The sequence below is a fragment of the Cenococcum geophilum genome, assembly GCF_001692895.1.
Source record: "Cenococcum geophilum 1.58 unplaced genomic scaffold K441scaffold_6, whole genome shotgun sequence".
NCBI lineage: Eukaryota > Fungi > Ascomycota > Dothideomycetes > Gloniales > Gloniaceae > Cenococcum > Cenococcum geophilum.
Genome location: NW_027137564.1, coordinates 1711917 through 1739326, shown reverse-complemented (window position 1 = coordinate 1739326; position 27410 = coordinate 1711917). Strand labels below are relative to the sequence as shown.

At 38.8% G+C, this 27410-nt stretch overlaps 2 protein-coding genes across 2 annotated transcripts; one reads left to right on the top strand and one right to left on the bottom strand.

Moving 5' to 3' along the window:
- The first annotated feature begins 7078 nt into the window (after positions 1 to 7078).
- Positions 7079 to 7647, top strand: K441DRAFT_653879 (uncharacterized protein). The gene is made up of 3 exons (XM_067647602.1): positions 7079 to 7412; positions 7439 to 7455; positions 7559 to 7647. Exon 1 carries the CDS (start codon positions 7112 to 7114, stop codon positions 7328 to 7330), a length of 219 nt encoding a protein of 72 aa, XP_067508120.1. The 5' UTR covers positions 7079 to 7111; the 3' UTR covers positions 7331 to 7412; positions 7439 to 7455; positions 7559 to 7647.
- A 17539-nt stretch (positions 7648 to 25186) lies between these two features.
- Positions 25187 to 26017, bottom strand: K441DRAFT_653872 (uncharacterized protein; the record flags this gene model as incomplete). The annotated part of the gene is made up of 3 exons (XM_067647601.1): positions 25903 to 26017; positions 25608 to 25643; positions 25187 to 25504 (listed from the first exon to the last, which is right to left on the bottom strand). Coding segments are annotated over exons 1-3 (215 nt in total), but the record flags the coding sequence as incomplete, so codon positions are not given.
- Positions 26018 to 27410: the final 1393 nt, after the last annotated feature.

The window sequence follows — 27410 nt, the reverse complement described above, 5'->3', positions numbered from 1 at the left end:
ACATTATACTAAGCCTACCTTGCCTGGGAAGGCCTTAATAATATCCCACCTTATAAGCCGGATAGGACTAGACCTATACCCCCGGAATTAAAACCAAAGCGTATAATACTAACGAACCTTAGGAAGCTAATAATGGCACCTAAAGCAAGCTTATCTAAGAGAGCTGCCTCTACCTAAGAGGAACCTGAGATCTAATTGGGATTAGAAATAGAAGATAATAATAACATTATAGACATACGCGAGCAGATTCGCGCCCTTGTATCTAGCCAGGAAGCCGATTATCTTAAAGCGAGAAATATATAAGAGACCTTATAAGAGATCCTAGAAAGCCTTACGGCCCTATAAAATAGCCTAGTATCCCCTTCTTAAAGCCCTAGCCGACCTATTTACTCTACTAAATGCGATACACTAGGGAGTACGGATATAATAACGAAGTAATTAAAGTCCATTAAGCTCTTTAACCCCCTACCACTATCTAACGGGATAGACCCTACCTTTAAAAATTAGAGGATTTAAGTATAAGGAAAGCTCCGCGTTAACTATAACTATTTCCTTTCTAAAGAAGCTAAAATGCTCTACCTCTTTAGTTAAACTACTAGGGACGCCTAATAGCACCTTTAAGCCAAGTTTAAGGACAACTCCCCTATCTAATTTATATCTATTAATAAGATAATATAGTACCTAGCAGCTATTTATATTAACTTAAATAAAGTACAGGATGCCCGTTATAACTATAATTACTTAGTAATAAAACTAAACTAACCCTTTACCAAATTCTAGACTTAATTCCTATACCTTATAGGAGAAGGCTAGGTTCCCCTTAAGAACTACTAATTAGACCTATACAATAAGCTAACAATCTAGCTATAAGAAAAGATTACTATAACCTTAGATAACCTACTAACCTATAAAAGACTTATAGCTTATTGCCTATTATTAGACTTAAAACTAAAGCGGATTAACGCCTACCCTAATTAGTAGAAGCGACTCCGTAATAATTAAAACTCGCTAGCTATACTTATAGGAGCTAGAGTAGGAAGATAAGTTATAACTACGTACTAACGAGCCTCGCCTGACTAGTTATATACTATACTATTAACTAGTATTCGCCATAATACTCCAATCGACCCTACCTCGGCTATATACTATAACTATAATAAGTAGGGTTACTTTGTCTTATCCTGCCCGGAGCTAAAGGATATAGGCGATATTAAGGAGATAGAGGAAGGAAAAAAACCCCTAGGGAAAGACTCCCCCTTAGGGCACCCTATTAATCTTAAAGAGATTAATTTTAGTTAGTTAATAGGTGGAAAGTATTTTATATTTCTGTATATAGTATCTTAAAATAGATATAGAGTTAATATAACCGCCCTTATTAACACTAGAGTAAATAGCTTTACCTTTATAAATACTGCCTATATAAATAATATTGCCAAGTTTTTAAATACAGAAGCTATCCGACTAGAGAAGCCTATCTAGGTAAAAGGCTATAATAGCTAAGCCGGTTAGCCTATTACCTACATCTTAAAGTTATATATCGCTTTTAACGGACGACGCTAATATAGTATCCCCTTTTGCATCCTAAACCTAGGGTCCTATAATATAATCCTTAGACAAAAATAGATGTTCTATTTTAATATTTAGTTAAACGTGTAATAAAGACGGTTTATTTAGCCGAAGGATAGACTAAGGTTACCCTCCTTTATTAGGGAGATCTAAACTAACTATAAGATACTAGCCGTAAGGCCTGACTCTACTTACTAGTAGGATGTCTAGGCCTATAACCTAGCCTTTACCTAAGAAGACGCTTGCCATAAAGCTAGAAAAAACTCCGTACTAATAAAGATACTTTCCTAAAGCACTACGTTTAAAAAGGACTCTATATATAAAAGCAGGATAAATAGTAACAGAGATAATATCTAAATTGTATAGATTTAACCGGTATAGAAAAGAACGTATTAATAGGATATAAGGGATAACCTCTAAAAGATATAATAGGAGCTAAAAGGAGTAATAATAACGCTAATACTCTAGAAGTCCCTAAAGTTATATACGCCCCTATTATTAGGTAACCCCCCCACTATAAATATTGCTATAATTAGCGCTATAGCGTTTTACTCGCCGCTACAGATGCACCTTAAAGAGCTAGCTGTAGCCTACGTGGAGAGGACGCGGGAAGGACCGGCAAGAGAGCACATTAAAAGGGAGTGCAACACCATACGGGCCACGATAGCCCACCAACTCCGGCCTAGAATAAAGCCACCAATACGGCCCACTAGACGGGATAAGCTCAAGAGGATGGCGGCCGCTATCTCAGGGACAGATACACGGCTAATAGACTTATCTAAAGCGCAGTATAAGAGAAGTAGAAGGGCTAGGGTATAAGAGGCGTTTGAGGAGCGGTGGAAAAGGGAATAGGAAAAGTACTAGAGCACGCTCACCCACTATACAACGGCCTAGGCCGAGCCATGGAATAAGGAAGTCTTTAAACGCCACGCAAGGCTTATAAAGGTAGAGAGCACAATTAATACGCTACTTAGAACTAAGTATATAGGGCTTAACAGATACCTCTACTACCGAAAAGTACTAGGGTACCTAACTCCGGCCTGCCTATGCGGCTATAGCCAACAATTAACAATATATGTAGTGGTATTCTACCCTAGGCACGCTGCTAGCCGGGCGGAAATATATTACTATACTAGAATATCCTTATATAAAGAGCTCCTAACTAAGCTAAAGGCTGCTAAGGTAGTTGCGGACTGGTTTATATAAATAAACCTCTTACTACACCTTTTATTTGCTAGAGAGCTAGCTAGGGTAAAGAGAGGAGGCTAAGAAGTGCGTTAAAAGGCAAAGGATAAATACTATAGGGATAGTAGAATATAGTAGAATTTTGCAGATGGCAACCTAGCAGAAGTTAGCAGAACTCTAGCAACCTAGCAGAATTTAGTAGAACTTATTAACCTAGCAGAATTTGGCAGAATTTAATAACCTAATAGAAGTTAGCAGAATTTTAGCAACCTAACAGAATTTAGTAGAGTTTTAGCAACCTAATAAAATTTAGTAAAATCTCGGCAATTTAGTAGAATCTAATAACCTAACAGAAGTTGGCAGAACTTTAGCAACCTAGTAGAATTTAACAGAATTTAGTAACCTGGTAGAATTTGGTAAAGGTTAATATCCTAATAGAACTTAATAAAACTTAGTAAGGTATAGAGCTATATATATTAACGTAGATGTAAATAAAGGAACCTTCTACACCACTACTAGCCTTATAGGCCACTGGCCTATGCCCTACCTAGATAACCGGAGCAGCCAGGAATAGAACCTAGGCCCTAGCTATATATCCTACCGGACAGACCTAGGAGTATATATTAAGATGGCTTTTCTATAGCGCCTTAAAGAGACGTCTACTTGTGCTTGGCAGTTACTAATTAGAAGAGAGGCTATATAGGCCGCATAATAAGCTATACAGGCCGTAATATAAGAGAAGGAGAGGTTTTATCTGGCCCTAGTGGTATGGTTCCCCTCTTATATATATATATATATATACCCATATAGACCTGCTGCATAGACCCTAATGGGAGCCGTAATAGCGTAATTGAATATTATAACATAATATAATATATAGCGTTTTACTTTAATATATACCGGAAGGATAATAAGGTCTTTATAATAAGCCTATATAAGATTAACCGAATTATTAATAATAGAGAGGAAAGGCTAGCTTAGGAAACCGACGAGGAACTAGTTAAATGCCTTCTTTTTACTATTTATATAGACTATAAGGATGCATTCTTAAAGGCAGCCTTAAATAAGTTACCTTTCTACCAAACATATAATTATAAGATTTAATTAGAAGCCAATAACTCGCTAGGCTATAGCCCCCTCTACTATTAATTAACGGATAAGCTAAAAGTAATAAAGTAGTACTTAATTAATAANNTNGATAAAGGGTTTATNNAGCNAAGTTAAGCCCCTTTTACTTCCCCTATNNTATTTATAAAAAAGCCTAATAAAGGCCTTTGTTTTTATATTAACTATTAAAAGCTAAACGCTATTACTTAAAAAGACCGGTATTTTATTCCTTTAATTAATAAGACCCTTATACGTCTAAGCTAGGTAAAGATTTTTATTAAACTTAATATCCGCTAAGCTTTTTACCAAATTAGGATAGACCCTATATCTAAAGATTTAATAACGTTCCGTGCCTATTATAGTTCCTATAAATATAAAGTTCTTCCTTTTAGACTAATAAACGGACTAGCTACGTACTAAAGGTATATAAATAACGTTCTTTTTAATTACCTTAACGAATTCTATATGGTATACCTAAACAACATTCTTATATACTTAGATAACAAACTTAAGTATTAAGTATATATTAAGAAGGTCCTAGAGAGACTACAGAACGCGGGCTTATAAGTTAATATTAAGAAATATAAGTTTAGGGTAAAATATATAAAATACCTTGGGTTTATTATAACTATAGAAGGAATTAAGGTTAACCCTAAGAAGGTAGAGGCAATCCGTAACTAAAAGCCCCTTTATATAGTAAAAGGAATCTAGTTCTTCCTTAGCTTTTATAACTTCTACCGCCGGTTTATCTATAACTACGNAATTATAGTAAAACCTCTTATATAACTAACTAGGAAGGATACGCCTTTTATCTTTAATAATAGCTATATAGAAGCCTTTAAAGAGATAAAGGATCGGCTTATCTCTTTTTTAGTTTTTTATTACTATAACCTAGACCTTAAATTAATACTAGAAACGGATGCCTTTAATAGGGTTATAGTGGGAATTCTATTACAGTTATATTTAAACAGTAAATAGTACCCTATAGCTTTCTTCTTAAAGATAATAGACCTAGCTAAGTATAACTATAAAGTATATAATAAAGAAATGCTAGCTATTATTTAATTACTTTCCTAATAGCGCGCAAAGCTTAAAGGTATAAACTCTTGGATTAAGATATATATAGATTATAAAGCCCTAGAGTACTTTATAACTATAAAGCAGCTTACTAAATAATAAGCCTAGTAGGCTAAAATACTCTTCTAATTCTTTTTTATAATTATATATCGTTTTAATAAGTAAAACTTTAAGGCTAATACTCTAACCTAAAGAGAATAAGATATAGGACCCTAGGATAAGCTAACCTAATATTAGACGCGCGCCCTCTTTTATCTAGAATAGCTCGACCTATAGATCCTTAAGGAGCTAGACTTTTAGTAAAACGAGCTAGTACTAATAGAGGAGGCCTTAGATAAGCTAATAGGGCTAATTAACTGCCTCCTAACTATAAACCGCACGGCTAATGCTTTAAGGGCCCTCCGCGAATAAGCTGTAAAAGGAGACCCCAATTTTAAGATAGAGGAAGGATTACTCCTATACTAGGAGCGGCTTATAGTCCCTAACGTTAACAATCTATAAACTAAACTAATCCATAAAGCTTATTATTAAGTTTTTATAGTATACCCTAGCAAGAACAAGACCCGTAAAATTATTAACTGCCGCTACTACTAGCTAAGAATAGTTATAGATATTAATTAATATATACGGAACTATAAAGACTGCTAGAGAGTTATAATCCTATGGAATAAGACCCTAGGACTACTTAAGCTACTCCTAATACTAGAGCGCCCTTAGTAGTATATTTTTATAGACTTTTATAAACTACCTAGGGACCGTAACGAATATAATATAGTTATAGTTATAGTTAACTGCTTTAGTAAACGCCTATTCTTAATTCTATATTATAAGAACATTAATACTAAAGAGGTAGCCTAGCTATTTATCTATTATATTTACCAAATCTATAGACTACTAAATACTATTATATCTAATTATAGGCTATAGTTTATATTAGCCTTCTAGAATAAGTTTACTTAGATTTTAGGCATTAAGCTAAAGCTTTTTATAGCTTACTACCCCTAGATAAACAGTTAGATAGAGATTATAAATTAGTACCTGGACTAGAGGCTTAGGCCCTTTATTAACTATTTCTAGGATAATTAGTTTAAACTACTACCCTTAATAGACTACGCGTAAGTAACTCTACCCTATAACTCTATAGGGTTTGCCCCAATTTAGCTAAAAATAAAATACTTACCCCGTATAAGCTTTAACTAAAAAAGGTTTAAAAAAAACCCTAGACTATATAAGAGAAGCTATCCTATAGTAAGGCCTAATAGTACGCCAAACGATTAGAGGAAGCCTAGATAGTAGCCCGTAAGAACTTAGAAAAAGCTTAAAGGTTAATGGAACAGCAAGTAAACAAACACCGTTAAGAGCCTAATTTTGCCCCTAGTAATATAGTCTAGGTTATAATAAGGAATTAAAAGACTAAACGACCTAGCCGTAAGCTAGATTACTAGATAGTAGGACTATATAAGGTTCTTAAGAAGATAGGCAACTTATATAAGATAAAGCTCCTAGATTTAATTAGGGTTTACCTTATTTTCTTACTAGATAAGTTACGGAAAGCTATAAACGACCTATTGCCTAAATAAAAGAACGAGCCTCCCCTACTAGTTTAAGTAAACGGTGATGATAAATAGGAGGTTAATAAAATACTAGCCTATAAGATAGTATGGGGAACGTTAAAATACTATATTTAATAGAAGGGCTATAATTCTAACCTAATGTCACGGGACTTACACGCTCTCACGTCCCTGCGCGTTTTGACGTTCTTAACCTGTGCTCACGTTCGTCCCGAGACACCTACGTACGTTCCTCTACAACCCCTATTTATACCCAACCTGGTATATAAAGAATCTTCTTCTTTATCCAAATGTCTTTGTATTAACTATGTATAGTTACGCGTACGTAGCCTTCTTTAATTACTACCCTGTTTAGTACATTGTATTCTAGCTTGTGCCCACTTCCGTAACACTATATTTGGATCCCTTTTCTATACCTAGCGGGCCTGTAGGCTATTGGTCGCGGAGTATGCCTTTCTATGCCTATGGGGTAGATATAGGAGCTGCTGGCTGCGGGTAGACTAGGACGCTGGGGTTCTAAACTGGTACAACAAGACACCACGCTGATACGCCTGTGGAATTACGACCTGCCGATAAGATATCGCGCCGATACGCCTGCGACCTCGATGGCTTATACCCTACTGCTACTGCTTACAAACAGGCACGTTACTGCCCCTCGGTTTGACCTAATGGCTTGTATCCTACTGCTACACGAACACAAACACGAACACGGAAGCTGGTATCTTACTACTGTCCTACCGACCTGCACGTACTGCCCTACGTACCGACAAGACCTTGCGCCGCTACGCCTGCGAAACGAACCCGATAACCTATTATGCCGATAAGCCTATGACCTAACCCGAACACGACTAGGTAGAGCCTCGCTCCCTAGACCCCCGAACCCGTTGCTTGCATTGTACTGCTGCCCGAACACGTCGCTTGTATTGTACTGCTACCTGAACCGACAAGCCTCGTGCCGATACGCCTACGAGCNGAACACGACTAGGTAGAGCCTCGCTCCCTAGACCCCCGAACCCGTCGCTTGCATCGTACTGCCGCATGAACCGATAAGCCTTGTGCCGATATGCCTACGAGACAACCCCGTCGCTGGCACCGTACTGCTACCACATAAACTGATAAGCTCCGTGCCGATTCGCCTACGGAACCCGAACACGTCGCTAGCACCGTACTGCTACCCGAATCTAATAAGATCCCGTGCTGATATGCCTACGGAACCCGAACCTAACGCTAGCACCGTACTGCTACCGATAAGAACCTACCTACGATATGAATACTGCACCGCATCGATAAGAACCTGCTAAGAATATACCTTGCCACGACCACAAACACCGTACTATACTGCCGTTTAGGCCGATAAATACTGCCTAAAACGCCCATTTTGGACTAAAAATTAGGGTAATTTTTTAGGGGGACCTAGAGTATAGGAAGGGAAGGCCGTAGAGCTGCTAGAAGCGAGAAAGGGACTGTATAAGCTTTAGTAATACATCTCTAAGTGGTGAGGACAGGAGTATAGCTGGCGACGGAAGCTAGGCTATGCTTTAGGCCTAATAAGTTAGTGGCCTAATAATTAAACATAGAAGGACTAAACTGGAGGAGCCTGTGTAACGGAGGACGTAGAAGGGCGGAGAAGGCTAACGAATTTTTTTTTCCGTATTGGGTTTTTTTCTAGTATATATGACACGACACGCCTCGCAGGAGCTCGGAAGTAAGGGGGGGGTACTGTCACGGGACTTATACGCTTTTACGTCCCTGCGCGTTTTGACGTTCTTAACCCGTGCTTACGTTCGTCCTGAGACACCTACGCACGTTCCCCTATAACCCCTATTTATACCCAACCTGGTATATAAAAAATCTTCTTCTTTATCCAAATATCTTTATATTAACCACGCATAGTTACGCGTATGTAGCCTTCTTTAATTACTACCCTATTTAGTATATTGTATTCTAGCTTATGCCTACTTCCGTAACACCTAACCTAGTACCCTATATAGAACTTTATAGGCTACCCCTAAAAGCTTAAAGAATTTTATAACTAATACCCTAATATACCTAGACTTCTAAAGTACCTAGATAAATAGATGGAATGCTAGTATAATAAAGATAATAAGTTACTAAAAGAATATAGGGATAAAAACGCCTTAAAGCCCTAATATAGCTATCTGTTAAATTCTGCTATATTCTGCCGTTTTCTGCTAGTATTATAAAATTTTAGATATCTAGGAACTTTAACCGCCGGTTAAAGTTATCTAATTAGTTAGATCTGTGCTAAGACTTTTAGCGGCTACTCTTTCCGGCCTAGCGCTTCTACTTAGCCTATAATCGCCTTTTATACTTAGTCTAGACGTACTTATATCCCCTTTATCTCCTTATCTTATATTTTATAATCCTACGTTTATAAGCCTAGTACTACCCTATTTCTAACTAAGCCTAAGGGTAGGCTTTCTTTTAAAGAGGGGGGTGATATAACGGCGCTATTGCACGTTATTTGCTAAATTCTGCCATATTCTGCTAACCTATAATTGGCCCGCCTAAAGCTAGCGCCTTAGCGGCTTATCTTATATATTTGTTTATATTAGTCCTAGCGACCCCTTTTCCTTCTCTTTAGCTTAGTATCTTCGTAATACAGCATTTTATAAGCTTTGGTTTAGAGGCATTTATATAAGCCGTAATAATAACTAGTAATAATAATACCCATGTAAGAGTATATATATTAGGTCCCGCCGCGCTTACAACAAGTTCGCAAGCACTCTCAGTCTTTTTGGCCGTATGGCGACGTGGAGGCGGGCTACGTTACAATTGTGCTTGCGAACTTACTGGGGCCAGGTATCGTGGGTTCGATCCCCATCGGTCACTTCGCTGGTACAGTCTAACGCGCATCCGTGCGATAAGGCGTTAGTGAAGATTCCGATCGCTTATGTTATTAGGGACTCCTAATATATGGTGCGACTCTTCGTATGCGGACCCCCTGTGGCTTGGCGTTCGAGGACGAACGCGCAGAGGGGAGGGCAATTGTAAGAGTACATATATTAGATCCCGCCGCGCTTGCGATAAATATCGCAAGCACTCCGTGTCTTTTTGGCCGAATGGCGACGTTGGGGCGGGAAACGTTACAACCCAATTATTTTATACATAATTAATATAATATTTATTATTATTTATTGCTTAATGTCTGATTTGGATCCCTATTGGGCCTACGCGGACTACTCCTTATATATATATAGGGAGAAAACTCTATTTAAGAAAACCCCGTAATCTATCTCCCTGCCTTTTAGGACTCGCCTATAAGGCGCCTATAAGGCGCCTGCGAGTCACCTATAGTGCTTTACTACCTTACTTTTTAACCTCTTTAGGAACTACTGCTGCCGTAACAAGCTTACGGACGCGCTAGTATTGCAAACTTTACTCTACCACTGTAGAGTTATTAGGGGGCGCCTATTGCTCGCCCCCCTGCCCTCTATTGCCATTTCCTTTATAACCTAGAACTGGTTTAGTATATTTTAGCTAATAAGCCACTAGGTAACCGCCTTAAGGCCTTTTTATATTAAGAGTAGTGTATTATAGTTCTCTATGCCAGCTACTAAGAGTATTACTTTTTGGTTGGTATGTAAGGGGTATAACAGTATTACGTGTTTTAGTATCTGTCTTAGCCAGCTATATTTGTATCTTAGGCTACCTATTAGAACACCTATCTAGTAGAGCTAGTCTTTTAGTTCTATTATTCCTATTCTTAAGAGTATTGCTATTATATTTTCTGCCTTTATTAGGCCTTCTCGGAGCCCTAGAGTGTTTACCCCCTATAGCGTTAACTATGCTACGGCTTAGGTTCCTCTTGCCTTAGTTAGCCTCTATACCTTTAACTCCTATACGCCTCTCTAGCGTTAGTTTAGCCAGTGTTATATTACGGTAGATGGTTTCCTAGCATTCTTTTATACTCTACTTTTACTCCTTTCTCTCTCTTGCTATTGTTTTTACTGGCCTCTTATATATCTCCCTTCCTCCTCTATATGGGCCTAGGCCCTAAAGCAGTACCATTCTTCTTTTGCTTTCTTTACCTATTTCTCTAATATATTTTCCCTACTTTAGGGTTATTAGTTTATTCTCCTATGGGGCGCCCTAGGGTCCCTCTATAGTTTATTTAGGCGTGTCTTAATATACTTTATAACATTAGAGTTACGTTTATTTTACGCCCTTTATATTACAGCGGCTTTAATATATAGTTATAGGGGGGGAATATTGGCTTCCTTTTTAAGTAGTGCTGTGGCCGTTCGCTTATATCCGCCTATTATACTCTAGAGGTAGGCTGTTTAGACCTTTTAGAGTGGTTTAAGGAGCGATTTAGGGGGGCCTTTTTTAGATTCTCTAATGGCCCAAATACTGGACCTATACGTTATAGTTGGCCGGATAACTGCTGTATATAGTAGGCGTAACCTCTAGAAGTATGGACCCTATATAGAATTAACGATCCTAGATAATATAATGTACTATGCTTGGCCCTTACGGGCCGCTTGCGCCGTATATACGCTCTACTAGAGCTTACTATCTACTTATACTCCTAATACCCTTAGGCCCTAAACTGGTTAACCCCTAAAGCCTTAGATGTAAATTATGTGCTAGAGATCTGTAGATTGGTTGCGTTTTCTTATAAAGTGGATTAGCTGGTATTTCTTTAGTGAGAATTAGACTCTATATTGTCTTACCTATTCTATATAGGTGTTATAAGCTTTCTCTAGTATTCTGCAATTTTTTGCGGCTGTTGGCCCGTATATAATTAGGTTTGTGTTGTTAATAAAGCCTATTCCCTAGGTCGCCCCTTTCTTAAAGGAGTTAAGTAGGTTGCTTATAAAGAAAAGGAAGAGTATAGGCGAGAGGGGGTAATCCTTATGGTATTCCTGTTGTAACTATAATAGGGGGGCTCTGGTATCTGCTAAAGACTAGTAATATTTCTTTCTAACCTATAAACCCTTAAATAAATTATATAATTTATTCTAGGAAGCCTTTTGCCCTAAGGATATATAGNAGACGCTTATAGGGTATGTTATTATAGGCGCCGCTAATATCTAGGCTAAGCATTAATACTATAAAGTCCCTTCGCATCGCCTATGCGGATTTAATGGTGGTAGTGAGTAGCGTAAGTGCTAATAGTGTTAAGCGGTTCTTTCTTGCCCCTATTTAGCTTTACGGTAGTAAGTTATGTTCCTTAGCCGTGTCTGCTATATGGTCTGCTATTACCTTTTCTAAGGTAATAGGGCGGTAGCTTCCTGGGATTAAGTAATCTGCTTTACCTTCTTTTTATAGAATAACTGTCGTTATAGCTCTTCTAAGTTGTGGGTAGTAGCCTATGGTAAAGTATGCCCTAGTTATATCTGCAAGCTAGGGTGCTATAAGTGGTCTATAGGTTTTTAAGGCCTTATTTAGAATCCTATCTGGTCCTAGTGCTGTATTATTTAAAAGGCGGCTAATAGTTCTAGCTATTTCCTCTATTATTATGTCGCTGTTAACCCTTAGGTAAGTTACTGGTGTTTTACCTATAATATTGCTAAGGTTTACTGGAGCTAGTTAGGGGAAGAACCTTTCTATAAGGATCTTTGCCTTCTTATTGTTGTTGTTAGTGGCCTATAATTCCCCTACTCTTTGTAGGGGTAGTAGGTGTAGGTCTTCTGCTAGGCGCCCTGCCTTTTTTTTTGCCTATTTTGCTATAGCCTAAAGGCCCTTATTATAGGGGAGGCTTAGGTTAAAAGTATGCTTATTTATAAACCGTCTCTAGTTGTTCCTTACTTCTTTCTTTAAGGTATTCTTTAACTGGTTTCTTATGTCTTTATATTATCTCTTGTCTTTAGGGTTATGGCTACTTATATATTTCCTTCTTGCTTATTATTAGCTGGCAATAAGAACCGCGTATTATGTAGATTATGTATATCGCGTATAGGGGCCCGGTTTTAAGACCGGGTAGTACTCTTCTAGCCCATTTTTAATTGCTGCCTGGATCCTTTCTAGTCTTTGGTTAATTTCCTTAGGGGTAGCTAATAAGCCTTACTTGTTTAGAATTGGGTGGATTTCTTCTAGGTCTTAGAGTTGTTATTTAACTATATTAAGGAAACTGTCTATCTTAAGCTTCCTTATTGTATATATTTTACTACTTAGTTGCGCCTTAATATCTAAATCTAGCTATATCTGGATGGGGATATAGTTTAAGGCAAGTGCCTATTCTTCTTTGGGGTTGCACCTTTTAAGTCTCTAGTATAGGCCTTCGTCTATAAATATAAGGTCAATTATACTTCTAAAGGTTCCTTATTACTATATAGTTGCTTCTAGGGGGGTGGCTAACTTAAGGCCCTAGGTGTCTATAGCTTTTAGTAGGCACTTTACCTGTTAATTAGCAGTAATATAGATACCCCCCTACCGCGGGTGGTGGAGGTTTATGTCTCCTAGTAGGATGAACTCTATGCCTTCGGTTTTTAGCAAGCTTATTACCGATATAATATTCTCTATTTATAGGACCCTTTCGACCCTAGGGTTATATATATTAATAATTTATACCAGTCCCCTATATATCTGGATTGTTATAACTATAATGTCTAGGTTAACTGCCTGCTATAACTATAAGAATAGGCTAATAGCCTTACTAATTATAAAGTACACGCGTATAGCTGCTTTTAGTTTGTATAGGAGCTGGAATCCTTAGGGGCAGTATATCAATTATATATAGGTATTGTAGTACGGCTCTTATATGGTAAGGATATAGTATTTCTCTAGGTCTAGACCGTCTAGTAAAGGCCTTACGAGACGGTGGTTTATATTACCGCAGTTGTACTGTATAATAGATAGGTGGCGGGCCCCCGGTGAGGGTCCTTCGCCTTTTTTTTATTCTTTACTTTTTCTATTTCTACTTTCTCTAGGATATTTAGAACTTCTATCTCTTATATCTATACCCTAGTTACTACTTATTTTATATAGAGCTTTCCATTTCGGTATCTTGTGTTCCTACTAGCGCTTTTATATCTAAATCTGTTATTATCTCCAGTTCCTCCCCTGTTCTTACTAGCTGGCTATATACCCTTTATAGGTCGGCTATAAATATTATATTTGCCGCGTTAAATCTAATTCTTAATTGTCCTGGTCTTAAGCTTACTATAGCTATCTATAGGGGTCTTCCTACAGGGCGTTCTCTCCCTTATGTCCCCTGTGACCCTTATATCCCTATATAGTTTGGTAATGTCGCGCGGCGCCGCTTTTGGCCCGTTAAGGCTTGGGACGGCTGGCCTAGCCCCCTAGTGCTAAAGGTAGGAAACGCTAGGAAGGCACCTGTGTCCCCCTAGCTTATCGCCTATTATTTTTATTTATATAATCTGGCGTATAGTTATTCCCGTAGCTGTTAAGCCCTTACCTTCCGCCTCCTATATTTAATGTAGTCTTCTCTCTCCTACGCCTTATATGTGCTTTGGTGGCAGTTTACATATTTTATTTAGTCTTAATTTAAGTAGTGTCTTATATTGTAGGGGCTTGCATAGTGGCCGTAGCACACCTATACTGCGTATGTGGATTAGGTATGTTCCTATTATACGCAGTAATAGTATTATTCTAGGTGTAGTCTATAGTTATAGAGCCTTACGTTATATATAAGGCCATTTATAATTATTCCTTTTTAGATAAGGAGTTTTGCATTCTTAGTATATATATGCTGATAATAAGGGAGCCATGCGTTTGACCGGCGTCTCCCTAGTAAGTCTTTAGTGACCTTTATATCCTCTTATTATTCTTATTATTTACTTAGTTTACATTTTCCTGTTAAAGCTATTAGATTTGGGTAATCTTAAGGCCTAGTATAAGGCGTTCTGTATGTTTTACTATCTCCTATATAGTTGCTATGTTGTCTGCCTAGCATCCCTTTTCTACCCTAAGGCTTATAGGAACCGCTAGGACTTTAACTAGGTAGTCTTCGCGGAGCACTTTTATGCCAATACGTTCTCCTAGCGTGTCTCCTACCTTTATAGCTCGTTCCTTTACCTATTGGTCCTTTAAGGTGACTCTAATGTCTCCGCTCCTAAGGTGTTAGACTATAACTACGTTGTAGACCTCTTTATAAATCTCCATAAGGACTTCTGTTTTTAATTATCCCCTAAGCCCCTCTACTTTTTCTATATTTGGTTATATTATAATTATATACCCGGTTATTATCTTAAGGGGGGTAGGTTCCCTATAGTGTAAAAGCGCGGCTACGGCGGCCTAGGTGCGGTTCGCCGGTAAGGGGGGGTTTTATTTATTTTTAATTTTGCTTAGCCGTTAGAGGATTTAATTAAGGGTTTGCTAAAGGGGCGCCTAAGGTTTACTAGACTAGCGGAGCCATTCTACTAGCTATATTAGTTCGTTATAGCTAATAGTTACTCCCCTATAATTCTAGATACTAGACACGTCTAGTAGGCTTTATATTTTGTTAGATGCCTTCTTAATAGAGGTGTTTCCGCTTTATAGTGTGGTATTCGCCCGTCTTTATTATGGAGGGCCGTTATTAGGCGTGAATCTGGCGGTTGCGCGCGAGTGCGAGCCACCGTCGGTTAATGTGTGCCTCCCCTGCGATGTATGTATCTTAGGGGGATTCTTTAGGTGTTTTTTAGGGTTCTTTTTGGTTGGTTTTAGTCTTTTTAGGCCGGGTGCAGTAAGAGCTCCGCAGGTAGTTATATTTAAGTGTATTTATATTAATATAATATTTTAGATACTATTCTAGCGTTTAATTTAATCTTTTTATTTATCTGTCCGTTTGTGGATAATATACTATTAATATTACTACGTAAATGTAAGGGGACTTTATAGATAGGGGGCTATAAGGATACGATTAGAATAGGATAGATTAGTAAAAGAGATAAATCCTTAAGGAGGTAAGGCCTCTGGGATTGTGGAGACTATATACTATAGGTATGTGCCTTTAGTATATAACTGGTAATTATTTAAGGGGCGTTTAGGGGTTATCCTAAGGGCAACCTAAGGTGTCCGCAATAATATCCCTTATATTACCTCCCCCTTTCTTATAGTTGGCCCCTAGTAAGGTTACGGCTATTTACTAAAAGGGTATTGGACGGTAAAGTATAAGGATACCTTTACTTATTAAGCTACTCCTTTTCCTTAATACCTTACTTTCCTATTACTAACCTTTATCTAATTTTGGGCGTATCTTTAATATATTATTAAGATTTTCTTCTTTTCTATTAATAATTTAATATGCCTCTTCGTTCTCCTACTAACTACTCTTTTAAGCAGATTTTATAGCGTATTTTAGCCCTACCTTTATATATAGAACCCTAACCTCTATTAACTTATAACTAGTGCTGGTCCTACCTAAATAATTTTTGCCTATATATCTTTAAAAGACTAGAAATCTAATAATAGGATTCTAGAGGCTTATAATAAGATACACTGCGTTAGATCTAATACCTTTAGTCCTTATAATTAATATATACGTATTAAGAGCGATAGTTATATTAAGGTAAGCTTTTCTATTTTTAATAGATTTCTATTGCTAACTTTAAGCTTTAATAGCCTGGGCCTAAGTGGTAACATTCCTTTAATATCCTTAACTACTACATCGCCTGGGCTCTTTCTTATTTTAGCGTAAATATTAAATAACTTAGCCGAATTTAAGACTATGCTACGGCTATTTATACTACCTATAATTTTTAGTAAGCTAGCTAGTAACGCTTAATATAAGAGTAAGGTTAGTATATTAAGGATAGAGTAAGGAATAGGGGTAATAAGAAGAAGGTTGCCGTCTATTATAGGAAGAAGTTTATATATACGCGTTAAGTTTTAAAAGAGCATAATATAATACGGTATTAGGTAGGTTACCCTTTAGGTACCTAGCAAATAGGTAACTAATAGTTGCCGTAGTAAGGTCTTAGTAGTTTTAGACTATACTAGCTAGCTAACGTCTCTGTTTATTCTGGGCTTAAGCGTATCTTTATTAACTATAAGCTTACACTATAAGAGCTTTATTAGTATTGGTTTGGACCTAATATTAGTGTTAAGCGTTTAAGGATCTCTGCCCTAGCTACGCCTTATCGTCCTACCCCTATTTTTATACCTACTTATACCCCTACTAAGGGTTCTAGATCTTATTCTCGTCAGCTATCCCTTAGAGGGCCAATAGATACTAATCCTACTCTTAAGGATAAGGCATAGTGGCTTTTTAGATTAGGTATTTAGGATTTATTCTTATATATAGTAGTAATTAAGGACCTTAATTAGGTGCTTAAAAAGGCCTTAGAAAGCTTTTAGGAAGGGCTTAGGAGCCCTAAAAATAATATTTCTGGTATAAATTAATAACTAGGAATACAATTCTAGCAAAATGCCCTATTAACTCTATGCTATATACGTAAGAAGGCTAAGGACCCGTCCTGCCTTAGGCCGTAGCCCTATTTCTATAGGTTTTAAAGCTTGTCTATACTATATCCAATTTAACCTATTTACTTTTTAGGGCCTTTTACGGCCTACTATAAGCTTTTTTTATAGGTTGCGATAACACTATAGTATTAGAGTGCTTTTTGTAATTTGTAGATTGTGGACCTTAGTCCTAATATTCTTTTAAAATATCTTTATAATAATTAAGGTGATCCTCTGGTTTCTATATAGAGTCCTTAGCAGGCTAGCCTAGCTATTTAACTTTAAATTAAAGCTTGTTCTTAATAGACTTATAGTATAGTATAGCTTTAACCTTATACCGCTCGCCCACTACCTTAGGGTATTTAATTGGGCCTAGACGGAAGTTCTTTTCTAGCGGTAGTCTATGCTATAGCTCTAGTAGGTTTATATAAAATACTAAATATATATAGGCTATAAATAGGGGTAGCTAGAGATAATAGGCTAGCTTACTAATTTATTCCTTAACTTAAAAGGGACCTAGGTATCTTATATTAAGCTTATTACGGCACTGGCAGAACTTAGCAAAACTACGCACCGGCAAGTTGCCACAGAGTGCCGCATATTGCGGTCACGTGACGCGAAGATCTTATAAAACATCAAACGGCGCTGCTCTTCTTCTCCTTTCCTTTCCCTAGCTTTAGATTCTCGTTTATAGACAATCCAATTGTACAGGCTTGCGCGACCCTTTTGCCGTGCTTATATCTTAATTAACTAAGTCACTAACATTATCTAAAGCTCGCTCTACTCTTTTTTCCTAAGAAGGAACTTAAATATATCTACCAGAACATAGAATAGGACCCTAAGGACATTATAAGGACCATAAGGACAGGACCTAAAAGAAAAGAATAGAACCCTAAGGAAAGGACCTACAAGATACGCACAGACTAGAACCCTTAAAGAAATTACCTAGAATTACCTAATACCCCTACCACTATGCCACAAACCACAGCAGTAGGTAAAGCAGCTGCAGGACCCTTAAATACTTTAGATAAAGAAACAATTAANGTTTTAACCCCCTAGGCGGAGCTTACNGCTACTAATNCTAAAATTAAANAACTNNAAGAGCTGCTTAAAGCTAGAGATACCCCTATATCTAATAATAAGTCATTATTAGACAACTAAAGACTTACTATAGTCCTTTAGGCCCTATTTTAGCGCCTTAGTAGACCTACCGAGGCCTATATAGTACTAAGGCGGTTAATAAAGGTTATAGACCCCCTGCTACTTACAGACGGAACCGACCCTATATTTAATAATTAAAAGCTTTAATTATAGGACAAGCTTAAAGTTAATATAGACCACTTCCCTAGCGCCCGAGCCAGAATGGCCTATGTCTTCGGCCGTACTAGCGGAGACGCCTAGACGTATTTACGCCCGTAATATACTAAAGACTTAGTAGACCACTTTATCTCTAAAAAAGAAATAATTAAACACTTATCTTCTATTTATAAAGACCCTTTTAAAGTATAAAACGCCTGCCTTAGCTATAAAAGCCTAAATATAAAAACAACGGAGACCTTTTCAGCCTTCTAAACCCGCTTTCTATACCTGGCCGGATAGGCCCAGATCCCCTAGGAAGACCTACTACTAGACCTCTTTAATAAGCTTACCCTAGACCTATAGCGGGCTGTATTACTAGCTTATACTACGGTATAGACGTTAAAGGAACTTATAAACTATTACCTAGCTATTAACTAAGGCCTCCGTTAAATTAAAGCACGCGCTAATTAGCTAAAAACTAGAAACCTCGCAAACTAGGCCGCAAGTACTGTAAGTACGGCCTATAGTGCCCTAGCACGATCGATAACTCCTATAGTTAACCCGGCAGTTAGCCGCGCAGCTACCCTTACTGCGGGCCTAGTGTACACCCGGCTTATATATAGCGACCCCTATATATAGGCCCTTAGCAATTAAGGAGCTTGCTTTTCGTGCGGTTAAATAGGCTACCCTATAAGGAACTGCCTAATAAAGATAAAGACAAACGAGGTCCTATTAATTTAGGAAGATAGTATAGAGCCGGAAAAAGAGGAACCCTAGAGGAAGACTCTTCTCTAGGGTTAAAAGGGATTAATATGTTATATATCGATCTAGGTCGGCTAGTTAGTAGAAGAAGCTACACTATCCCTTATACTTTATTTCGTAATAGATATTAAGTTTTAACCTCTGCTTTAGCTAACTTAGGAGTAAATGCCTTTACTTTAATTAATATAAAGTGCGCTGTAAAACTGGCTGACTTTTTAAATACACCCCTTAAAGAACTGCCTAAACTAATCCCTATTCGCGGTTATAACGGACGAATAGGGCCACCTATTATAACTATCTTGCAAATCTACCTCCGCGTTAACGGACAAAGGTAGTATAACGTCCCCTTCCTTATTACGGACCTTAGAAGCTATAATATAATCTTAGGGAGAAAATAGCTAGCCTATTTAGGCTTATAGCTTAATATACGGAATAGGCAGCTTATCTAGCCCAAAACTATGCCCCTAACGCCTTCCTTTATAAAAGAGATCAGCATTATAATAGAAAACCTAGTACGGCTGTAGATAGACACCATTTACTAGGCCAATATAACGCATAGGGACTAGGCTTTTAAGAAGGATATATAGCTTAATCCGCAACGGATCCGTATATTACGCCGCCCCTAAACTGCCTATATTACACTACCCGCACTAAAGACTTAGGAAGTTAGTAGTGGCCTAGCTAAGTCCCTAATAAAGAACCTAGGCCCTACGCAGCTATAAAGGAAACCTAGGGATATTAAACGCCACACTAAACTAATAGATAGGAAGGATAACTTACGGAAAATGGAACGTGAGCTGAGGAAGACCATAAACCCTATACCGCAAACTACGGCCTAATAAATGCTAAAGAAACCTACGGACCTCCCACTAGTTAATGTCTGCTGTATTAGCGCTATAGGATTTTACTAGAACCTAGTTTAGCCTAATGCCGTTACCTTTACAACTAGCCTATACGAAATTGACTAAATAATTAAGGAAAAGAAAAGCGAGCTTAGTAAACAGGAAAGTAGGCTTATAGATAAAGAACTAGTGGAACAAAAACTACCTAATTAACACCGGAAATTCAAGGACGTATTCTCTAAGGCAGCGTCTAACATGCTTTTACCCTACTAACTATACGACTACAAGATCGAGATCGAGCAAGACAAGGGAAGCACCCTTAGCTTTAGCCCTCTCTACCCACAGTCTATTACCAAATTATAGGCTATAAAGCAGTACCTTATTAATAACCTAAATAAGGGCTTTATTAAGCCTAGCCAAGCCCTTTTTAACTCACCTATTCTCTTTATTAAAAAGCTAAATAGAGGACTGCGCTTCTGCATTGACTACCGTAAGCTAAATAATATAACCCGCAAGGACCGCTACCTGCTGCCCTTACTTAATAAGACTCTTACCCAAATAAGTAGAGCTAAGGTTTTTATAAAGCTTAATATCCGCTAGGCCTTTTACTAAATTAGGATAAACCCCGGGTTTAAGGATTTTACTATATTTTAGACCCGTTACGGAATGTACAAATATAAGGTACTTCCTTTTAGACTAACTAACGGACTAGCTATGTACCAGCGGTATATAAACGATGTACTCTTTAACTACCTTAACGACTTCTATACGGCCTATCTAGATAATATTATAATCTACTTAGAGAATGAACTAGAATACGAGGAGCACGTCCATAAAGTCCTATAACGGCTCCGCGAAGCTGGCCTCCAGGCCAATATTAAGAAGTCAAAATTTAGTGTTAAGCGTATAAAATACCTAGGTTTTATCATCAGCACGGACGGAATTAAGGCCAACCTAGAGAAAACGGCCGTAATTAACTAGTGGACGCCCCCACGGACCATAAAGGGGGTATAATTATTTTTAGGTTTCTATAACTTCTACTAACGCTTTATTAAGAACTATAGCAGGATCGCCTGGCCTCTTAACCGCCTTACTAGGAAAGACTAGCCCTTCTACTTTAACGCCATGTATATACAGGCCTTTAATAAGCTTAAAAAACGGCTAGTGTCGGCCCCCCTACTTGCCCACTTTGACCTAGAACGGCCCTCGATACTAAAAACTAATACCTTAAACGGCGTAATAGCTAGTATTTTTTCCTAAAAGCAACCAGACGGAGAATGGCACCCTATCGCATACTATTTAAAGACTATAATAGATACTAAACTAAACTACCACATCTATAATAAAGAAATGCTAGCTATTATCTCTAGCTTTTAGCACTGGTGTATATAGCTAGAGGGGACCTCTAAACCCATTAAGGTAGTATTAGATTATAAGGCCCTAGAATACTTTATAACAACTAAGGCCCTTACGGCCCAGTAGGTACGCTAGGCGGATATCCTATCTTAGTTTAACTTCTTAATTATATATAGGCTAGGCACTATAAACCGTACGGATGCTCTTACTAGGCGTAAATAAGACCTAGGTAACTATATGGCTATAAAGATCTTATTACGGACCTAGACGCTACTACAACTAGAGTACCTTAACTCCTAAATACGGGCAGAACTAAATACAGACTCTTTAGATGCCGAGATATACCCTATTAACTCTATAGAACTAGACCTTATTAATAAACTGCTATAAGTAAACCGTACGGCCCCTTCTCTACAGGAGTACCGCGAAAAGGCAAAGAACGTTCCTAGCCCATGGTCCCTTAAAAGTGGACTACTTAAGCACCGCAAACGGCTAGTAGTAGTAAAGGAATAGAACTTACGGACTCGGCTTATTGCCGAAGCATATACCTAGGTCTCTACGGCCTACCCTAGAAAAAATAAAACCCGCAGGATTATTAGCAACCGCTACTACTAGCCTAGAATAATTATAGATATTAACCGCTATATACAGAACTGTAATAACTGCCGTAGGTCTATAATTCCACGAGATAAAACTCTAGGACTATTAAAACCCCTTCCAATACTTAACCGCCCCTAGTAATATATCTCTATAGACTTTTATAAGCTACCTTTAGACCGTAACGGATATAATATAGTTATAATCCTAGTTAACCGCTTTAGCAAGCGCCCGTTCTTAATTCCCTATTATAAAAATATCGATGCTAAAGAGGCAGCCTAACTATATATCCACTACATCTACTAAATTTACGGACTACTAGATACTATTATATCCAACCACAGGCCGTAGTTTATATTAGCCTTTTAGAATAAGTTTACCTAGATCCTAGGCATTAAGCTAAAGCTTTCTACGGCATATTACCCCCAGATAGACGGTTAAACAGAGATTATAAATTAATACTTGGACTAGAGACTTCGGCCTTTTATTAACTACTTCTAGGATAACTAGGCTAAACTATTACCCTTAATAGACTACGCCCAAGCCACCCTACCCCACGACTCTACCAGATTTGCCCCTATTTAACTAGAAATGGGTTACCTACCCCGTATAAGCTTTACCTGGGAAAGACTAGAAGGGCCCTAGACCGTATATAAAAAACCATCTTATAAGGAAGCCTAGCAGTACGCTAAGCGCTTAGAAAAAGCCTAGAAAGTAGCCTATATAAACCTAAAAAAGGCTCAGAAATTAATAAAATAGCAGGCGAATAAGTATAGGCACGAGCCTAACTTTACTATAGGCGATATAGTCTAGGTTATAATAAAGAACTAGAAGACAGAACGGCCTAGCCGTAAGCTAAACTATAAGATAGCAGAACCGTATAAGATTCTTAATAAAGTAGGCAACTCGTATAAGGTTAAACTCCCAGACTTAATTAAAGTTCACCCTATTTTTTTACTGAATAAGCTACGGAAAGCTATAAATAACCTACTGCCTAGATAAAAGAATAAACCTCCCCTACTAATTTAAGTTAACGACGATAATAAATAGGAAATTAAAGAAATACTAGCCTATAAACTTATAAAGGGAACATTAAAGTATTGTATTAGTTAGAAAGGATATAACCTAGACCCTACTTAGTACCCTATATAGAACTTTATAGGTAGCCCCTATAAGCTTTAAGAGTTCTATAGCCGTTACCCTAATAAACCCGGACCGCTAAAGTACCTAAACAAGTAGATAGAGTGCTGGTATAACAAAGATAATAAGCTACTAGAAGAATATAAGGACAAAAACACCCCAGAAATTTCTTAGTTACGTAAGGTATTAAAATATCCAGGAACTTCGACTAGCGGTTAAAGTTGTCTAATTGGTCAGATTCTCTTGCCAAGACTTTTAGCGGCAAAGCCTAAGGGCAGGCTTTTTTGGAGGGGGGGGTAATGTTATAGCACTAGCAGAACTTGGCAGAACTACGCACCGGCAAGTTGCCATAGAGTGCCGTATATTGCGGTCACGTGACGCAAAGATCTTATAAAACATTAAACGGCGCTGCTCTTCTTCTCCTTTCCTTTCCCTAGCTTTAGATTCTTGTTTATAGACAATTCAATCGTACAGGCTTGCGCGACCCTTTTGCCGTGCTTATGTCTTAATTGACTAAGTCGCTAACAAAGCTTCTTTAATAGTTAATAGGTTTTAATATTTATTAAACGTAATAGAACCTTATTGCCTACTCTAAAATACTTATTCTGGTGCTTACGGTTATAATAAAGTTTCTACTACTCTTGGGCATTTTATAGGCTCTACTTTATATATTTTTATTACTCCTCCTATTCCTAGAGGTATTCTTATACTCTTTAGTAGATATTTTTAGACTTCCCGGTAGGATCTTATAACTAATTATATAGCCTTAGCCAGTAATTATTAGGTATACTATTAAACCTAAATAGTTAAACGCTGTAGGCAATCTGGATTAGTGTATACTTATATAATATATATTACTTTAAATTATAAGCGTACTCTGTATACGGAAGTAGCTTATACTAGTTATCTTACTAGTAGTTTAAATACATCCGTAGGTAAGACTCTAGTTCCTAGTTTTAGCGTTTTATTTACCCATCCGTTTGTAGATAGAAAGCTATACTATAATAGTAATTTATTTTTAAATAGAAGTATAGGTTTAACTAGTACTAGCTTATAAAGACGCTGCCCCTATTAGTAATAATGGAGTATAGCTAATCTACTTTAAGAAAGTATTTCTCCTTAATTAGGTTAGCGAGCTCTTATATATTAATCGTCTTATTAATAAAAAGGTATTAGACGTACTTTAAAACCCTATTAATAAGTATAAGGACCGAATTATATATTTATCTTTAGCTATCTTTAAATAGCGAGAGATCCGTAATAAAGTTTATAGTGTAATATTGCTATAGCTTACTAGCGGGGGGAACTAATTTAAGTAGACCCTATGGCTTATGCCTACGGATTTTATATACTTAATACTTCTTATAATAGCTAATATACTCCTTTACTTCCTAATTAAGCCTTAGCTAATAGTATTTGCGCTAAAGTAATTCTACTATTTTTACTTAACTATAGTGGCCGCCTAAAGGATTATTGTAATTCTTTATAAGAATCTTCTGTTATAGGTTTGCTTCTTATAGCACCTAAACCTTACTACCTCTATGTAATAGGCCTATTAGGTTTAGTTCCTAATAGTAGCGCCTAGTAGCTTCCTTTCCGTTATATTTCCGGTCTACTTTTATATTAAGGATAGTATAGAAAGCGTCCCTCTATTATACCTTATAGATAAAATCTATTAACCTTTTAGATAGTTTTTAGGTAAAAGCTATTTTATTCTATACTGCTCTAAGTATAAAACTAGATAGTACTATAGATTTTATAACTCTTTAATGCGTATACGTTAGGAAGGCCGCTATAAGGTTAAAGTCCTTTAGTTATTATAGGGCTCCGAGTTTTAATTACTCTATAGCTTCGCTATTGGTTTAAGGGGATAGCTGTAAGGCAGTATTGCCAGGGTGTACGGTAGGGAGCAGGCAAGCCGAGCATGAGTCACATAGGGAGTCGATGGAAGAGGACGATATGGTAATGAGGGTAGGCAATAGCCTCGTACTGAGAGAGACGAACCGATGGGGGAGGAAGGAGGGCTGTAAGCCCGAGGAGCTTATAAGGGGTGGCCAAGGCCTAGCCGAAGGCCTAGCCTTGGCAGCCCCTGAGAGCTCCCGGGATGTAGCCGAGTAAGGGACCAAAGTACCCTTACATTGCCCCCCCCTTGGTTAGGGCTGGCCCCCGCCGTATCCCAATAGATTGATTCTATGTACAGAAAGGTAAGCAGTGCAGAAGCCTTGGCTTGTATACAGGGGAATAAAAAAATGGGGGAAAAGGACCAGCCAAGCAGCCTCGATAAAAAACCTTAACTATGGCCAAAACCCAGTGGGAAAAAGGGCCCTATTTTAGGTAGGAAAAGAGCGTACTGCTGGGTGGGGTAAGACTTGATCGTATCAGTCTTGGAGACAATCGCCTGCGATTTAAGTCTCGACAGCTCTATGGCTGACAGCCAGATAGTCTCCACTTGGAGCGGCCTTGATCGCAAGAATATCCCTTACTTCCCCCCCCTTCTTGCGGTCAACCCTCCATTACCTTGCGGTAGCGGAGATATTAGAGGGCTCGTCCCGGAAGGGTTCGGAGAGATGTCGATAGGGTCTTGTGAGCTTTTGAAGCAAGCTGGAGCTCTTGGAGCAACCAAAGCTTTGCAGAGATGATCGCGTTAGGATCTTTAAGCTGCTGCCATTCTCTTGGGGCAAGCTGTAGCTCTTGATGCAAGCTGGAGCTCTTGGAGCGACCAAAGCCTTTGCAGAAAGATGATCGCGTACGATCTTTGAGCTGCTGCCATTCTCTTGGGCAAAGCTATAGCTCTTGATGCAAGCTGGAGCTCTTGGAGCGACCAAAGCCTTGCACAGAGAGATCGCGTACGATCTTTGAGCCGTAGCTCTTGAAGCTGTAGCTATGGGCTTTAAGGATGGCATTTAACCGCATAGGATCTCATAAGCTGAGCTTATAACTTCAGAAGAGACAATCGCGTACGATTAAGTCTCGGCAGCCCTTTGGCTGACAGCCGGAGAGTCTCCGGGTCGGGCCGTAGCCCTAAGACGAGCCGTAGCTCTTGATGCAAGCTGGAGCTCTTGGAGCGACCAAAGCCTTGCAGAAAGATGATCGCGTACGATCTTTGGGAGCTGCTGCCATTCTCTTGGGCAAGCTATAGCTCTTTGAAGCAAGCAGTAGCTTGCGAGATCACATAGGATCTCTGAGCCGAAGCTCTTGAGGTAAGCCGTAGCTTAATGAGACACAACCGCCTACGGTTTAGTCTCGGCAGCCCTTTGGCTGACAGCCGGAGAGTCTCCGGGTCGGAGCCTTAGCTTAGGGTAAGCCGTAGCTTACGAGATCGCATAGGATCTCTGAGCCGAAGCTCTTAAGGTAAGCCGCAGCTTACGAGAGACAACCGCCTACGGTTTAGTCTCGGCAGCCCTCAGGCTGACAGCCGGAGAATCTCCGGGTCGGGCCGTAGCCCTTGGACGAGCCGTAGCTCTAAGACGAGCCGTAGCTCTAAGGCGAGCCGTAGCTCTACGAGACAATCGTCTGCGATTTAGTCTCGGCAGCTCTATGGCTGACAGCCGGAAAGTTTCCGGGATGGGCCCTAGCCCTTGAGCGATCGCGAACGATCTAAGAGCCGTAGCTCTTTGCATCTCTTTTAAGGACGTTCAACCTCCAATCTCTGTTGGTGGGACCTCTGTCGCGAGTGAACCGCGGTTGGCCTAGAGAGCGTTACCAATCGCGTTTGGAGATGATCGCGTACGATCTGGATAGCCCTGACCTTTGGCCAGATAGCTACCGTCTTCCTTGTCTCCTGATCCGTATCTACTAACCGTAAGGCGGATGCGATCTGCCAGACTCTGCTGGTGTAGCTGCTCTGCAGCATACGCGATCGTCCTAGGTAAGGTAGAGGACCTGATCCGTATTCCAACACCGTTATACGGATGCGATCTGCCAGGCGTCTTGCTGGTGTAGCTGCTCTGCAGCGTACGCGGTCGTCCTAGGTAAAAATGGAGGATCGTGATTTTGCTCGAGGGCGCAGCCCTCGGCTTGCTGCAGGCTACCACCCGCAAGGGTGTAGGATCGGTTCGAATGTGAGGCAGTATTGCCAGGGTGTACGGTAGGGAGCAGGCAAGCCGAGCATGAGTCACATAGGGAGTCGATGGAAGAGGACGATATGGTAATGAGGGTAGGCAATAGCCTAGTACAGAGACGAACCGATGGGGGAGGAAGGAGGCTGTAAGCCCGAGGTGCGCCGAAGGCTAGCCTTGGCGACCCCTGAGAGCCCCTAGGCGATGCAGCCGAGTAAGGGACCAAAAGTACCCTTACAATAGCTTAGTAATTAGGGATAGTGTATTACTAGGTTCTAAGAATGTATTAGGGACGTCCTATTTAAGTATATTTAGACCCTTATTAGTAATGGACTAGGTACTAGCCGGAATATTAGTAGAGACTAATAGGGCTTATACCGCCTAAGACTTAATATATAGAGTTATAGGTACTTAAGTATTCTATACCTAAAGCTTATTTTATAATATAGGGAGTAAGATATCTATTATCTGTTTTCCTT